Source organism: Dipodomys spectabilis, unplaced genomic scaffold (genome assembly GCF_019054845.1).
Source record: "Dipodomys spectabilis isolate Male_0828 unplaced genomic scaffold, ASM1905484v1 ptg000021l, whole genome shotgun sequence".
In the NCBI taxonomy this organism is placed as follows: Eukaryota; Metazoa; Chordata; class Mammalia; order Rodentia; family Heteromyidae; genus Dipodomys; species Dipodomys spectabilis.
Genome location: NW_024870698.1, coordinates 2,919,110 through 2,935,752, shown reverse-complemented (window position 1 = coordinate 2,935,752; position 16,643 = coordinate 2,919,110). Strand labels below are relative to the sequence as shown.

At 40.4% G+C, this 16,643-nt stretch overlaps 1 protein-coding gene across 4 annotated transcripts in view; it reads left to right on the top strand.

Moving 5' to 3' along the window:
• The window catches only part of Lcorl (ligand dependent nuclear receptor corepressor like), a 103,214-nt gene extending 87,093 nt beyond the window's left edge, over positions 1-16,121 (top strand). For 2 of the 4 annotated variants that reach the window (XM_042674766.1, XM_042674763.1), the window contains one exon: positions 14,478-14,577. In XM_042674766.1, the coding sequence (XP_042530700.1) occupies positions 14,478-14,491 (14 nt within the window). In that variant the 3' untranslated portion in view covers positions 14,492-14,577. Of the gene's footprint in view, positions 1-14,477 lie in introns of all 4 variants that reach the window. The other 2 variants (XM_042674765.1, XM_042674762.1) reach the window with 2 other exon arrangements.
• The last annotated feature ends 522 nt before the right edge of the window (positions 16,122-16,643 follow it).

Below are 16,643 nucleotides of genomic sequence, written 5' to 3'. Positions count from 1 at the left end.
TATGAGATAGAAGAGGTCAGTCAGTCAGTCAGTATAAATAATTTTAAAAAGTAAGAAAGTAAGAGGATCATAGTTTGAAGGCAGTCCAGACATAGCTAGCACAAAAACCCTACCTGGAAAACAACCTAAAATAAGAGTATTGGTGAGCATGACTTAAGTGGTAGTATGCAAGTGTGAGGCACTTAGTTAAATCCCAGAACTGCAAAAATAAAAAAGAGGGGGAGAGGGGAAGGAAAGCAAGCTGAAGTATGGTAAAGGGAAATGTGTTTTAAGAAAGGAATATAGTAACCTGTTGATAAAACATCCATCAAAAAGAGCCCTAAAATTATTTCAATGAATTTAGTAACAAGAGGTTGGTTACCTTAGCACTTTAGAAACAGAGGAAGTCTTAATACTAAAGGAACCGAGAAAAATTAGCACAGGAACCTAGGTATGGTTACAAAGAGAGGAGCGATTAAACTAGGGTTGAAAGCATGTTTTCAAATTTGTTCTGATCTCAGTGAGACAGAGCCGGTAAAAAACCGAAGGAGGACCAGACCACAGTGAGATTCCACGTGGTAAGGGTGAGGCGAGGCCCTTGAGGTGATTCATTATGGAGAATTATTAGAAGTTGGTTGTGGCCATGAGGTTCACTTGCCTTACAAGAAAATAATGGGAATAACGCGTGCTCCCATTATTTTACACGTCAGTACTTCATGGACAGAACGTTGAGATGTTAGAGTTCATTTTCTGTGAGTTAGGATGCAATCTAGGAGTAATATATAGGATTGGCTACTGGGAAAAGTTTGAAATTGTCTAAAGAAGTACAAAATTCTAGGCTGGGGGCCTGATTCATTGGCAAACAGAAAGCACTGAGTTCAAACCTAGTATCACTGACAAAGAAGAAAAGGAGAAAAGAAAAATAGAAACAAGTATCAGATAGAGATTGAGTCTGAGTAGCTGCTTGGTTTTATTCCTGTTGCCATGTAGACTCAAGGAAGATGGGAGCTTACATGCAGTGGTAGTTGGGTTCTCCATATGGTTGGAGAAGGACAGATAACACATCAAGAATAGATCAGCTTCACTCTGTGAACAGTAAGGAGCTGAGTTTTCAAGTAGTAGCACAAAATACAGATTGGGGGAGGGAATAGGAAATGAGGTTAGTGAAGGGCCAGTTCCTGAGGAGTTTTGAGGTGATACTGGCCTAAAATGGATCATACCTATTAAAAAGAGTTCTACCATAGACTAATGCTACTCATTCTAAAATTTTAAATTAGCATAATAAACATGTAGAATTCAGGTGACACTTTGACACTGAGTTGCATTCTAAGATGACTTAAAAAAGTGTTCGTTTCATTGTTAACCCTGTTTGGGTCAGAAATGGAGCTGTGGCTCAAGTGGTAGAGCTCTATCTAGCCTTGAGCCCAAAGCTCAGGTATTGCACCCAGGTTCTTGCGTTCAAGCCCTGAAAAAAAAAAACAAACACAAATGACCTTTTCAGATGTTTCACAGTCACCTTAATCTAGATTGCTACACAAGTGTGCCAGAGATGGATTCCAAGGAACACAAAGCCTTGTCCTTGTTTTTCCCAAGGTGCTTTGAGAGCCAGGGTTCCTGAGATCTAGTCAGGCTTGAAATGACCAGTCATCCTCTTATTTCTCACTGAGTCACCATGGCCCACCATCATAGTTTGTGTTTGGGCATAGTTTGCGTAATTAGCCTGAGCTACCTTTCTCAAATTTTTTGTATGTCATAATTCTTTATATTCATAGAACAAATGGGGAGCATGATCATTCCCTGATAAACTTTGTTTTATTGTGGTATTTCCAAAAAGAATACAACTATAAAGTTAATTCGTGTACTCGATTTGAAGATCTTTGTTGCAAAGATCTTCAAATCGAGTACACGAATTAACTTTATAGTTGTTTGCACATGAAGTCAAAAGTATAAAGGCTTTTACTATTAAGTAAACCAAAAATGATCACATTCTGATCACTTTATTTATACATAGTCTTAATTGTGTCTGAACTGGAGATAGATATTTTAATGTAAAATTCAGCAATAGGAACCTTGCTGAACCTTGAAAACCCACACCAAGTTCCATACAACCTGGGAAGTTCACTCATTTGCTACTTTTATTTCTGTGTTATGACATAAAGAGTTAAATTTTAGAATCCTGTACCTGTACATTTTCTTAGTACATTCATTCTGCTGTGTTTGTCTCTACCATGTATAGTGGTATACAACTGCCATTCTAGCACTTGGGAGATGGGAATCTCCCTAACATTTTTGTTGGTGGTGGTCGTGGGGCTTAAACTCTGGGCCTGGGCACTGTCCCTCAGCTCTTCAGCTCAAGGCTAGCGCTCTACCACTTGAGCCACAGCGCCACTTCTGGTTCGCTAGTGGTTTATTGGAGATAAGAGTATCACAGTAAATAAAATGCTATTATAAATTAAAAAAAAAAAAAGAGTATCACAGACTTTCCTGCCAGGGCTGGCTTTGAACTGTGGTCCTCAGATCTCAGCCTCCTGAGTAGCTAGGATTACAGGTGTGAGCCACCAGCGCCCCTTCTCACTAACTTTTTGTCCATGCTGGCCTTGAACCGTGATCCTCCTGAACTTGGCCTCCCAAGTAGCTAGTATCACATGCATAACCTTCACATCTCACCTTAATTGGATTTAAATCAGTCAAACTACATTTTCTATTTATGTTATCTATTAATTGGTCACCTGTTTTTCCTCTTGCCTTCTTTTGAATCAGAATACATTTTATTCTATTCAGTCTCTTAATTTACTTTGAAAAAATAATATCTGAAGCTATGTGCTGATGGTTAATGTCTTATCCTAGCTACTTGGGAGGTTGAGATCTGAGGATCATGTTCAAGCTTGAACAAAAAAACCTCAGGATCAATGCCCAGGCCCTGAGTCCAAGCCCCAGGACCAACACACACACACACAATGGTTGCTGTAAGACTTACACTGCACATCAAAGTTTATTACAGTGTAGCTGTGCTATTGTCATGTATTCTGCTTCTGATAAAACCCACAAACACGTTATTACTATTGGTGCTTTAGTATAGTATAGTCCATTTTCTGAGGCTATCACAAAATACCTGAGGCTGATGCTTTTTGAAGAAAACAAGTTTCCTTACCCAGTTTTTGAGGCTGGACGTTCAAGGTGAGGTGGCCACTTCTGTTCAGCTTTTGGTAATGGTATCTGTGGCTGCACTGCAACGAGGCCAAGAAGCAGAAAGGGAATTGACCCCATGAACGAGGGCGAGCATGTGGGGTGGCTTCCCTTTATAACAGCCCACTGAGAACCGGGCTGCTGGGAGGAGTGCAGTAGACCCTGGGAGGGCAGTGACTCAGTTACCTTCTACTAGGCCACAAGGCCACCACACTGGGGACCAAACAAAGCACGCAAGCTCTTAGCGGACAGCTCAAGCCATATCCAGTCTGTGGCATGGTCAGGTATTCTTCAGATAAACTGTTAAAAAGGAAAATGAGGCTGGGACCAGTGCTTCATGCCTGTAATCCTAGCTGCTTAGAAGGCTGAGATCTGAAGAATGTGGTTCGAAGCCAGCCTAGACGAAAGTCTGTGAGACTCTTTTCCAGTTAACTATCAAAAACGCTTAAAGTAGAGCTGTGGCTTCAGTGGTAAGGTACAAGCCTTGAACAAAAATGCTAGGAGACTGTGCCCAAGCCCTGAGTTCAAGCCTCAGGAATTGGTATGTGTGTGGGCACACACACACGCACATGCACGCACGCACCTACATACAACACAGAAAAGAAAAAAAATTTCAGACTCATCTTTGAGGAATCCTGAAGGATCGTCTAGTTAAGAACAGGTCAGCTTAAAAAGAAAAAACAGGTCAGCTTGTGTGTTCACAAAAAATAAATAAATAAATAAAATAATTATAAAAAGAACAGGTCAGCTTGCAATGGAAAAGTCAATAACGTGTTTCATCTCAGAGGCCAAAAGATGTGTTTCAAGAAGGTATCTTAGTCTGCTTGGGCTGCCACACGAATACCACATACTGCATCTTAAACCGCAGAAATCCCAGTGTGGGGCTGAGGCCCAGCTCAAGGCCTAGCACAGTTTGACTTCTGGTGAAGATTTTCCTCCTGGCTTGAACAGCGACAGCCTTCGTACTGCGCCCTCACTGGGCAGAAAAGACTGGTATCCTCCTTTTCCTCCTCTCCATTTCCCTTCCTTTCCTCCTCTCCCTTTCCCTCCCTTTCCTCCTCCCCTTCTCCCCCTTTCTCCTCCCTGTCTTCCTCCTCCTCCTGCCCTTGGAATGCAGTTCCATCTTCGTGACTGACTGGAATTAAAGATCATTTATAAATGAGGTCAGGGATGGCTTTAGTAGGTTCTGTTTTCATGTAGTGAAAGTATCAGAAGCCAGATTGGACTCCTAGGAGTGAAGACAGAAGGAAATGGCAACAGCAAGGATAAGATCATTCGTTAACATAATCTGGTTCTAAAAGGGTTAACTTGAGGCAAATAACAGATGTAAGTTTTGAAGGTTGAGGTCTTACACTGATTTAACGAAAAGATGGCTGGAAACCATTGGCTCGCACCTATAATCCTAGCTACTCAGGAGGCTGAGATAATGAGGATCTCGGTTCAAAGCCAGCCCGGGCAGGAAAGTCTATGAGACTCTTACCTCCATTTAAACACCAGAACACTGGAAGTGGTACTGTGGCTCAAGTAGTAGAGTGCTCACCTTTAACTGTAGAGCTTAGGGCTAGTGCTCAGGCCCAGAGTTCAAGCCCCATAACCGATTTAAAAAAAAAAAAAATTCTGTTTATGCCCCCAATAATACTAGACTGAAAACAATGCTCATTCTAAGTTTTGGACTGGGCGAAGTTCTTGTTATGTAGTCAAAGTTAGCCTCAAACAATGTGCCTCAGTCTTCTGAAGACAGTATGATACAGGTGTGCAGTACCATACCCAGCTCCAACACTTATCATTAGGCATTTACTCGTGATTGGGGAAAAAAGCTGGGTGTTTATTTGGGGTGTTTCTCACAATTTGTGGGGTTAGCCGGCTGTCAGGAGAGACCACAGTGCCCTTCACATGTACCCAGCAAGTTTTTCCAAGCAAACTCAAGGTTCTTTGGTTTTTGCTAACATACTCGACCCAGTCTGGTTGCATGGGTGACACAGAATGGGGAAAAGGATAAAGCAAAGAGGTTGACTTTAAGAATAAAGTCAAATGCAACTATTAATGTAATCCATTTTCTCTAGACAGTTTATCAAAAAAGATGGGTGCTGGTGGCTCACACCTGTAATTCCAGCTACTCGGGAGACTGAGATCTGAGGATCACAGTTTAAACCCAGCCCCAGCAGGAAAATCCATGAGACTTATCTCCGATAAACCACCAGAAAACCAGAAGTGGTGTTGTGGCTCAAGTGGTAGAGGGCTAGTCTTAAGCTAAAGAGCTGAGAGACAGTGCCCAGAGTTCAAGCCCCACAACCAGAAAAGAAAAAAAATGAACATACAGGATCCAGAAACATTTTAAATCATACCATGTTCTAGTTTGTAAGTTCACATTATTTAAAGTTGCCAACTTGCTAAATACTCTTCATATTAAAAATCTCTCATGTTCTATCTAGGTATCAGAATAGTGTATACATTTATTATTTGTATATGGCAACCAATTGCTTGAGGCATGGTGCGGTGTGTTGCACTGATACACAAAATCACTGAGAAATGAAGGGAAAATTGTGCATTCCTGTATCGCAGTGCCACGGGCCACTTCACAATCGCATAGCGGTGCACACTGCTCATTGGTTTCTGAACACGATTGGTATTTTATGCCCTTGACCTGACTATAATTTGTCTTTCTAAAAGTTCAGGCAGACCCCGCAGTTCCAGCAGAAAGCTAGTCTTTCTGTTGTGGCTGTCGTGTGAATGGCTGGCTGTGTGGTTTGGTGCGCCCTCCCCATCTCACACTGAGTCCTTAATCATACCTCTCCATCGTTGTGAAATGAAGTTCTTAATGTCCCTTTTATGAAACTGATTGGAGTACATTGCAAATGTAGGACTGTCATCATCCATGTTGTGTTTCTATAACAAAATACCTGAAGTTAGATCATCTATGAAGAAGGGATTTCGTATTTAGCTCACAGTTGTGGAAGTCCCAAGAGCATGATGTTTCCATGGACTTCTAAGGAAGACTTCAAGGTGGACAGCATGACTAGTAGGAGCGTGTGCACACACATGTGCATGTGAGATGCACAGAGAGGGGAGGGAGAGGAGCCAGGCTGTTATTTGTAACAACCTACTCTTTTGAAAACTAATTTGCTCCAACCAGGCCCCGGACGTACTCCATAAGATGAGCATTAACCCCTTCAAGAGGGTGATTATGACCGAATTCTCTCTCTCTCTCTCTCTCTCTCTCTCGTTACACTATGCCTTTATTATTGTAAAGGTGATTACAGAGGGGTAGCAGCTACATAAGTCAGCCAGTGAGTACCTTTCTTTTTTAACAGTGTCACTTCCTCACTTTCTCCCAGTTTTTCCATGCCAACCCCCTCCCCCCACACACAAATTTATAGTTCATTTTCAACGTAGTGTCCGGTGAGTAGCACTGCCACATTTGCTCACCCTTTTTGCCACCATTTCTGTGCTCACCCTTTCCCTCCCCAAAACAAATCAACTTAACATACAAGACAAAAGATACAGAAATCAAAAACAATGACCAAGGGAGGGGGGGAAACCAACACAACAAAGACCTCTTGTTTCCATTTCTTCTTCATTTCAATAAACATCATTTTATCTGATCATACGCACATAGCCAATAGTGTCATTTGGAAAGCAAGCTTTGAGCCTAGGCTGTTTTGGGGTCAAACCATCTCAAGGTTTACACACCAAGGCTACTGGACTTGTTACCTGGTCTTGGTCTTCACCACCATGCTTTCCCAGTCCTCTAACACAATAATAATCAGATAATCACAGGCAAATAAAAGTCTGTAAAATCCTCTGCTTTATCTACTGAAGCTTTCCCACTGGAAAAATTTGCTTTTAAGATTAAATCTTAAAAACAATAATAAAAAAAACCCTAAAACTTAAAATCTTCACAAGACAAAAGATTTAGACCTCATCATCACCCTGGCAGAACCTGTCTGTGTGGCTAGATCTTAACTGCTTTTACATTTCACTCCTACTCCCACTTAAACCTAGAGATTAAAGATTAACTTATATTCAAATTAAACCATTGTCTTATCTGCCTACAAGGGCACTGCGGAAACATCATACATAACCTGTCATTTCCAGTAATTTTCTGTGCTAATTATAATAACATTAGGTCACTTTTATTAACCGTGTAGCCAGTCAGTGAGACAAAGGTTTTATTTCTCATGGATCATAATTTCTCTACTTGGCATAAAGTCATTTAATGATCACACTGACCTAAAGGAGCAACCTCCATTATGTTTGCTCTCTAGTTAAACTGAACTGATAGAGGGAGGAACAAATACTGGATTGAATTCAGGATCAGAACCCAGGCCCTACAAATCCTCCCCCCCCCCAACTTACTAAAACCTTCATCTAACACTGTTTCTGCCACCTGTTGAATTAATCTTACGCTTCTCTGCAGTTCTTTGTATGCATGTGTGTTTTTTATTCCTTGCAATGATCTATAACACAGTCACAAATACTATTTACCCATTTTACAGAGGAGGAATTTAATGTAGGTCAGAGGAATTCAGTAACTTGAAGAAATTAAGTAGCTTAAGTTCCAGCTGTGTCTGACTTCAAGGTCCATGTGCCCACCTGCAAATTCTACTCCCATCAGAAGACAATACAGAGGGAAGGGATGTCTACAGATGTGGTTTAGGTTTGAGGCAAGGGGCCAGTATTTGAGAAGTTTCCAGCATTGCCGCTGGGTTTCAGAAGCCCTTTGCCTTTGTTTATTGGTTTCTCTGCAGTTCTTTAGCACTTTTCATTCCTTTTATGTTTAGTGCATACTGTGTCTGCACTCTGCTAATTCATAAATACGGTCTCTCCTGGCCTACTTCCAAACCCTGGAAAACAGACACTCTCACAGCCTCTTTGGATTCCCCTACGTTCTCAGGTGTGTCTCTGTGGACCTGCTGGTGACCAGGGCTCCACCTAGCACTGAGGGGCCTTGCTTTGTGGCAAGGTCCTCATCTAAGCTTTCTGGAACCCAAGAACCACTACAGTCATAGTCACAGGGAGAGCCTTCATTTTAATAACTCCTTGCTGAGTCAAAAAGATGACAGTACACCTTCCTACTTCATGAAGGTTCATGTGCCTTTAACAACCTATCTAGATAGATTGACGGAGTTTTCAGGTTACAGAATACGCTGAACCTTAACAGCTATTCAGTAAATTTCCACTGCGTAAACATTTCACAGATAACCATTTCCAGAAGAAAGGAAACTAGTTATCCAGAATTTGGAGAAACCATTGGAGTTCCAATTTGATGGTGCCAGATCATTCATATATATGTATACACACACACACACACATTTCAAATCCTGTGTCATAATCTACTGTATCTGTGTATGCATCCAACTTATCTCTCCAACTTATCTCTCCCCTGAAACTCGACCTCAAGAACACTCTGGAAGCTCTCAAGAATATGTCAGGCTAGGGCTGGGAAGGTGGCTCAGTGGTAGAGCGCTTGCCTTGCATGCTTGAGGCCCTGGGTTCCATTCCTCAGCACCACATAAGCATAAAAAAAAAAAGCCGGAAGTGGTGCTGTGGCTCAAGTGGTAGAGCACTAGCCTTGAGCTAAAGAGCTGAGGGACAGCGCCCAGGCCCAGAGTTCAGGCCCCACGACCGGACCAAAACGAAAGAATATGTCAGGCTATGCCCTTTGAGGAATTGAAGGGTAACAATAGCTGTTCCTTATTCAGTTAGTGCTTTGATGAAACTTCATGTTTAAACATGGCTGTCCTAGATAGGGTGTCTGGTATCCCTTGGGGTTGTGTGTAAAGCCTGTAGAACAGATATGTGGTACAAAGGGTACTTGAAGAAATCAATCGTGGATACTGAGGAGGGAATCATGGTAGAATTGCAACTCACAAGTTCAGTCTGCAGCACAGGGTAGTTGGTGGCAGATGGTTTCCATACGTTAGTTGTGAGGCTTAGGTATGTCACTTTTCTCACGCTTTTGGTAGATGTTGGTTAGAGGACTGGATGAGGTAATGTGATAACACTTAGCACCCTGCCTGGCATGTAATAACTTGTGTTCTTTTGTTTGTTTTTGTTTTTTGCCAGTCCTGGGGCTTGAACTCAGGACCAGTGTGCGGGTCCTGAGCATTTTTTGCTCAAGGTTAGCACTCTTCTACTTGAGCCACAGCACCACTTCTGGCTTTTTGGTGGTTAATTGGAGGTAAGAGTCTCTCAGACTTTTCTGCCTGGGCTGGCTTCAAACAATGGTCCTCAGATCTTAGCCTCCTGAGTAGCTAGCTAGGAGGTGAGCTACAGTGTGTGGTAGTAGCATCTTTTATAAATCACACTTTCATACCTGTTGAGTCATACCAAAATTGATTCCTTCAAGTTGGCTAGCTGACAGGGAAATTTACCCTCTGTGACAGGAAAGAGCCACTACACCTCTCCAGTAATACGTGGAAAACCGGCCTAAATTCTTAGACATTATTTTTCTCAAATATAGAACTACCAATGATCATTTAGATCACAAATGGTAATTGTTTGGCCATTTATGACCTTCAAAAGGAACACATTGTAAATGCACATACTTTTTACACTTCCATTCATATGGTAGAAATGAGCTCAGGACTCTGCAATTAGTGAAATTTTTTAATATTTAGATGTGTAGTGACCATTTCAGTCTCTGACCTTGCTACTACTGTCTCCTCCCATCTAGGCCCTTCTTCGGTAAATAGAATAGTATTTCTTCTCCAGCTTCTTTTCCCTTCACCAAAACAGGCAAGATTGAACAAAATTTGCAGTTGTACATAACAGCTTGTAGCTTTCAAAGCATTCTAAGTGGCTCTCCGTGGGCCATCATAATCTTGTAAGATAAGCAGAAAAAGTGTCTCGACTTTTTCCCCACAGATGAAAATTAGGCCAAAGGATATTTAGACTACTGTCTGATGTCAGGGACTGATCATTGATGTCATCCAAACTTGAACCCAAGTCTTTTCCATTTCCGCAACACTTCATCTTCAAGTAGCACTCACACTGTTGCTAGACGGTCACCGGAATCCAAGATAGAGAGAAATCCATTTTGCCCTATGACTTAAACACTTGCTTTGGGGTCCTAATTATGGTATAAAAACACCAAAGTCATGAAATAAAACATTGTTAAAACATGGTGACAACTGTCCTCTCCAATTGAAGACCAATTGGTCTCACTATGGGTGGCCTACTGCAAATTATTATGTATGATATTTACCATAAAGAACAAATGAGTTTAAAGTTCTTAGCTCCTTTTAAAAAAAAACATGGTGACAAAGAATTTAGAATAGATACATCAGCAGATACAAACAGGTAATAAATTGAACAGGTTAGGAGGGAGTAGGATTGTAAATCACTAGTAGAAAGGATTCGTTGTCACAGCTAATTATCAACAAGATAAACACCACTGCCCCAACTGACAGAACATGGGATGGTACAACGGTTGCTGCTACACATGAACTGTGTTTAGCTTTCTCTTACGAGAAATGCAAATTAAAACACCACTTTTTTATATTTTGGCTGGTCCTGGGGCTTGAACTGTGGGCCTAGGCCCTAATCCTAACTCTGAATGCCTTTTGCCCAAGGCTTGCACTCTACCACTTAAGCCACAGCACCACTTCCAGCATTTTCAGTGTAGTTTATTGGAGATAAGAGGCTCAAGGACTCTCCTGCCCAGGCTGGCTTCAAACTGTGATCCTTAAGGTCTCAGTTTCCAAGTAGCTAGGATTATAGGTGTGAGCCACCAGCGCCTGGCTCTACCTGTTGTTTTGTTTGCCACAGTTTGCTATTCATGGTCCACCATGGCCCAAAAAGAACTCCACAAGTATGCAGTTTGTACGTTCCAAATTACACACCACTGAGTAGCGGAAGACAGTCTCAAGCCATCTCACGTCGTTCGCCCTGTCCACACAGGAGCCTCACTTTATTCACATACATAGCCGGTATAGACTGTCATCTCGATTATCAGGCCAATTGTCATGGTGTCAACGCATTGTCATAATCTCTCACTGTAGGTAATTTATGAACTGTCATGTGTGGGGAAATAGGCAGGTCTCTAGAGAGTTCAGAACTGTCGGTGGTATCAGGCACCCCCATGGGGTGTCTGCCCTGCAAAGAAAGGAACCTCTGTAACTGTCAAAGCTTTGGAAGCACCTTTTCCCTCAGCTATCCTGCTCCTAGGGATAAACTGTAAGCCTCTTAGACACGAAAGAATATTTAACATGCCACTGACATTTTAGACAAAGTTAAAACAACAGAAAAGAGTACAAAGTCTGACAAAACACACTGAGATAGCCATTGCACTGAATTTTGTGTAGCTGTTGAATCAAGTACACAATGTGGAGATACAAAACACCATCCAAAACAGAACTGAAAAAAAAAAAACCTGCTTAAGTCGAATCATCAGAGAACCACATAGATTGGGCTTAAGACACTGAAATAAAGCAATTTATTGTCTATTGTTTTCCTGTGTAAAAAAAAAAATTTACTTTTGTCGGTCGTGGGGCTTGAACTCTGGGGTTGGGTGCTATCCTTGCACAAAAAAAAAAAAAAAAATTACAAGCCAGGTGCCATTGGCTCACGCCTATAATCCTAGCTATTCAGGAGGCTGAGATCTGAAGACCAGCAGTTCAAAGCCAACCTGAGTAGGAAAGTCTGTGAAACTCTTATCTCCAATAAATTACCCAAAAGGCCAGAAGTGGAAGCCGTGGCTCCAGCATTAGCCCAGGCCCTGAGTCCTGGGTTCAAGCCCCAGTTCCAGGGGAAGAGGAGAGGAACTACGAAGTTTTCTTCTGGCCCGGCACCGGTGGCTCATGCTTGTAATCCTAGCTACTCAGGAGGCTGAGATCTGAGGATCGAGGTTCAAAGCCAGCCCAGGCAGGAAAGTCCGTGAAACTCTTATCTCCAATAAAACCACCAGAAAACCGGAAGTGGCACTGTAGCTCAAGTGGTAGAGTGCTAGCCTTCAGCTGAAGAGCTTAGGAACAGCGCTCAGACCCAGAATTCAAGCCCCGTGACTGACCAAAAAAAAAACAAAAGTTTTCTTCTGGATATAATGTCCAGATACCTCTAATTTCAGCATTTCATAAGACAGTATTCTTAGTATTCTAAATGGTCAGGAATGTTCAAACTGTATTTGCTTGTTTAAAGGTACATGAATTAAACACTTCACTCTGTATATTAATAGTCAATGTTGCTTCCTTCACACCTCGTATTTTATTTCCATACCTGTATACAATTTTGTGCACCCCTAAAGTATCTGTGCTCACATTTTAATAACATGATTCTAGAAAGTTAAATTTTTAAATAACTCTTAAAAGTATTAAAAGGAATAATGTAGTTATTAAAGTATTAAACACATAGCAGAACAAAAATGTGTTATGATCATGATTTGTTCTTATTTTTTAAGATTCATACTTAAAACCAGTGCTTAGCTACCAGCTTTCCCTGGACTGGTATTTTTTTTACAGCTTGCCTTGAGTTCTCAAAAAAAAAAAAAAAATGCACAGTAAACATTGCTTTCAAGTAGTAGCCAGGCACAAGTGTCTGACACTTGTAATCCTAACTACTCAGGATGCTCAGATTTGAGGATCATGGCTTGAAGCCAGCCTGGGCAGGAAAACTGTGAGACTCTTCTCTCCAAATAGCCACGAAAAGCCAGGGATTAAACCAAAAAAAAGCTCAGGGATAGCACCCAGGCCCTGAGTTCAAAGCTCAGGACGAGCACCAGAATAAAAAAATAAAAAGTAATAAAAATAGGAAGACTACCATTCTTTGTAGGAAGGAAAAAAACCTGCTTTATTTGAGTTTTGCTAACTTGGAAAACAAAACCTTGAGAACACTGGGCATCTCAGTCTAACAATAGCTAGTAAAACATTTTCAAAATTCAGTATTTTTGACATAAATGAAAATACCAGATTCTCTAGCTCCCTGATTTATCACTATCAAGGTCCTATCAGTCACATGTTTCAGCTTTTTATATGAAAGTGATCTGATGAAGAGTAAGCTAACTTATAGCTTGTATTTTGTCTTGTTATCTGCTTATAAAAATCAAAATCAAAGCAGTGAGAATGGCAGCCGGAGGTGTTAAGGCATGACCTAACAGGTCTGCCTTACAACACAGCATGAGTCATTTGGCTGAGGTTTCCAGAAGGAATCAGAGCCCAGACATTGCTATTGTCCAGTCTTACCAAGTCACTTACACATTCTAGACACTAGATATTTCAATATCTTCATTACTAGTAGGAAAATTCACAGAGGTACAGTTGGACAGAATTTAAGAGCTCACCATCCATGTTTTACTAAGCGTAAGGATGCATTCGGAGATGTGAGTTAGGGGTCAGACCTAGTTAAGCCGAGTGGAGGGCAGGGCTCCTAGGTGGGAATGACACTGAGGAACAGGGGACTATGGGCGACCCAGAACATGGGGTGTGCCTTTGGGAGTGGCACTGAAGAGCTCTGATCAACCAAATCTAAATCCACATAAGCCAACAATTTCTCCATCAATATAAAGGTTCAGTGGAATAGGCAACCAGAATGAGCATCCTGAGAGAACCACAGCTCTGCCACTGAGGAACTGGCCATAGATAGTCTGGACAACTTGAAATTCCACCATCCAAACAATGTTTGTACTGGTGACTTATCCATCTCAGAGACCAGCTATAAGGGAAACGAGCTGAGGTTATGTCTCCAATTCCAGGCCTGGTCCAGTTAAGACCTGACATTTATCCCTAACTCATAGAGTCTCATAAGAATGTATGCCTTGCCGGTGACATTCAAATAACATAATGCATGCAGCAGATGTGCTTAGAACACAGTAGGCACTCAACAAATAGGAATCCCTGCTTTTCTCCAATTCTCATGCTGCTACATTCAGTGACAAGTTAAAAGGGTTGAATCCTGCCAGTAAGTTAAATAATGTTCTGATGTAGACAAATAAAATTCATATAGGTCATCCTGTTTTCTCCCGAGTGATATGGGAGTGAACTCAAACTACCAGCTTACACAGTATTCAGTTCAATAAAGTTTTATATATATATATTTTATATATATTTATATATTATATATTACATATTATATATATATATATATATATATATATATATATATATATATAAAACCAAAAAGCTCCTATACTGTTAGGATGATGAATGCCTTCCCTATCCTAATATTTGCATACTCTGGTTTCTCTTCAGATCTATAAATCTTTCGCCTTTTACTAATATTTGGAGATCCAGATAATCTTACTGAAATTTTCTTTGACAAGGCTTGTCATTTCTTTGGAATTAGTAAAACTTAAATGCATTACACTTTTTTCTTTCCAGCATGCTACAAATGAAAGCTGATGAGAAACTGAATGCATCAGATGTGAACACAGCAAGTTGCTCTTTGAGCCCTATTAAGATGTGCCTTAATCATCCTATTGAATGGAATCTGAATTTAACAGCATCTCTAGCAAGCTGTACGGTTCATAACCAAAATCTCAAAAGTGAAGAAAAATAGATGGCAGTTCTTCTTGCACTATCCTTATTTTGTATGTCAGAATTCTTTCTGCTGAAGAATGAGCATTTTATCGATTGATCTCTAAATATTTCTAGTCCTGTGATTTGTCTTTATATTGTCATTAGCATTACCCAAGTTGATCATATTCTTTGTTGGTTTTGTTAATGTTTTACACCAGACCATTGTGAGATTTTTGCAGTACAGATTTTGATGCTTCTCTTTTTAATGGTATTTTGTGGATTTTTATGCTAAGTTTAAATATGTAATTTTCCTGTTTTATTTCTGTGCACAAAGTTTTAATATATTCCACATGATGTAATTTAGAAAGCTAGCATTATAAAGACTTATGGTGATGACCTGGCCTATAGAGAGCTGCATAACAGGTGGATACAACTACCTCGAAGCAAATTGGGATAAGAAAAGGCAAAGGTGTGATTTGAAGAGTATCTCTTTCTGTTATATATGTACAGAAGACTGATCACAGTGTATCATCAAAAAGCATGTTTCCATTCATAGAAAAGTTCATCACTTCTCTCTAGATTGTAAAAACAATGGCACAATTGCATGCTTAAGCCTCAGCCAATTTGTGCCTCTTGGTAGACAAGGGTACTGTTACGAATTCCAAGATGGAATATGGATTTATATCTACTGGTTCTATTGTACTTTAGCTATTTAAAGTTTAAAGGATGTCATTTAGAAGCAGAATATTATTGCTAATTTTAATAGTGTAACATTCAGCAATGCCTACATGATTGTCAAAAATTTGGATACTAAGAGTGCTAAAGATTTGGTGCTTAAAGTTATTTTTCTTGTGCCAGAGAAAAACAGGCTTTGGCATGGTGTCTCTTATTTCTTTCCTTTTGGGTGGCCTGGCTATGTATACATGGACTTTTAGTTTATTGTTTTAAAGACTTTCCTACAGCACATTTGATGTACTAGTTCCCCTTCAAAAATGTTTTAAATGTCAAGAACAAAAGATGTAATTCATAAAGAATTTGAAGCACAGGAAAAGACAGCCATCAGAATGAAGAATCATCTGGTTTTCAGTTAATTACTCCATTACCATGTCTGCCTTTTCTTTTGCTCATAAGCATTTTTGCATTGTGATTTTTGACTCCTGAGTTCCAACCAAGCACATTTGTGTATATAACATAGCAAACTGGTTCTACAAACCAGCAATATTACCTTTGTTCCATATGGAAGCACCACCTGAACTAAATGCCTCTGATAAGCCTAAAGAAGCACAATTTCTAAAACAGATGCACGTTAGAACATTTTTCTAAGTAATAGAGAAAAAGGGTTATTATTAGGGGTTTAAAAAAAAAAAAAGGTGATCCATTAGTTGTTGCTAAAAGAACTGATTTCACTCAGTGCCAATTGCAAGACCATTTAGAAATTGACAGTGCAGAAACAGAGTTCATAAATTAGTATATAAAGAGGACTTCCAGTCAGTAGCATTATCCACAATAAAAAAGAACAAAACCTTACTTTTATTGGGTCAAACAGAAAGTACTTTCATGACTAACACACATGTGGCTATCTCCATAACTCAGCATTCACCTACAAAGCCTCCCGTGTGGAAATGTGTAGAGAGAGGGCTTCGCATGCAGATAATATTATCCAATATGTTGTTAGCATAGGAATCACAGAATAAGGTTGTGGGAACAACTGTTTCATCTGAATCAGGAGCCAAACAGGCTAATGACTTAGCTCCTTTCTGGCCTGTCTGTGGTACTTCGTCTTTGAAATGTGTCCTAAGGTGTTCCTAGCTGTCTTAGGATCTGTTCCACCTAAACTTTCCAGACGATGCAAATCACTAGATACTTAAGTTTTTCCTAAGGCCATAATTCCCTAATAACCACCTGGGGAGCTTACTTTGTAGTACTAAGGTTTGAACTTTGCCTAAGCGCTGTGAGGCAGGCCTCTACCACTGCCAGGGGACCTTTTTTAAAAACCCCAGACCCCCCCCTCTGATTCTGATGAAACAA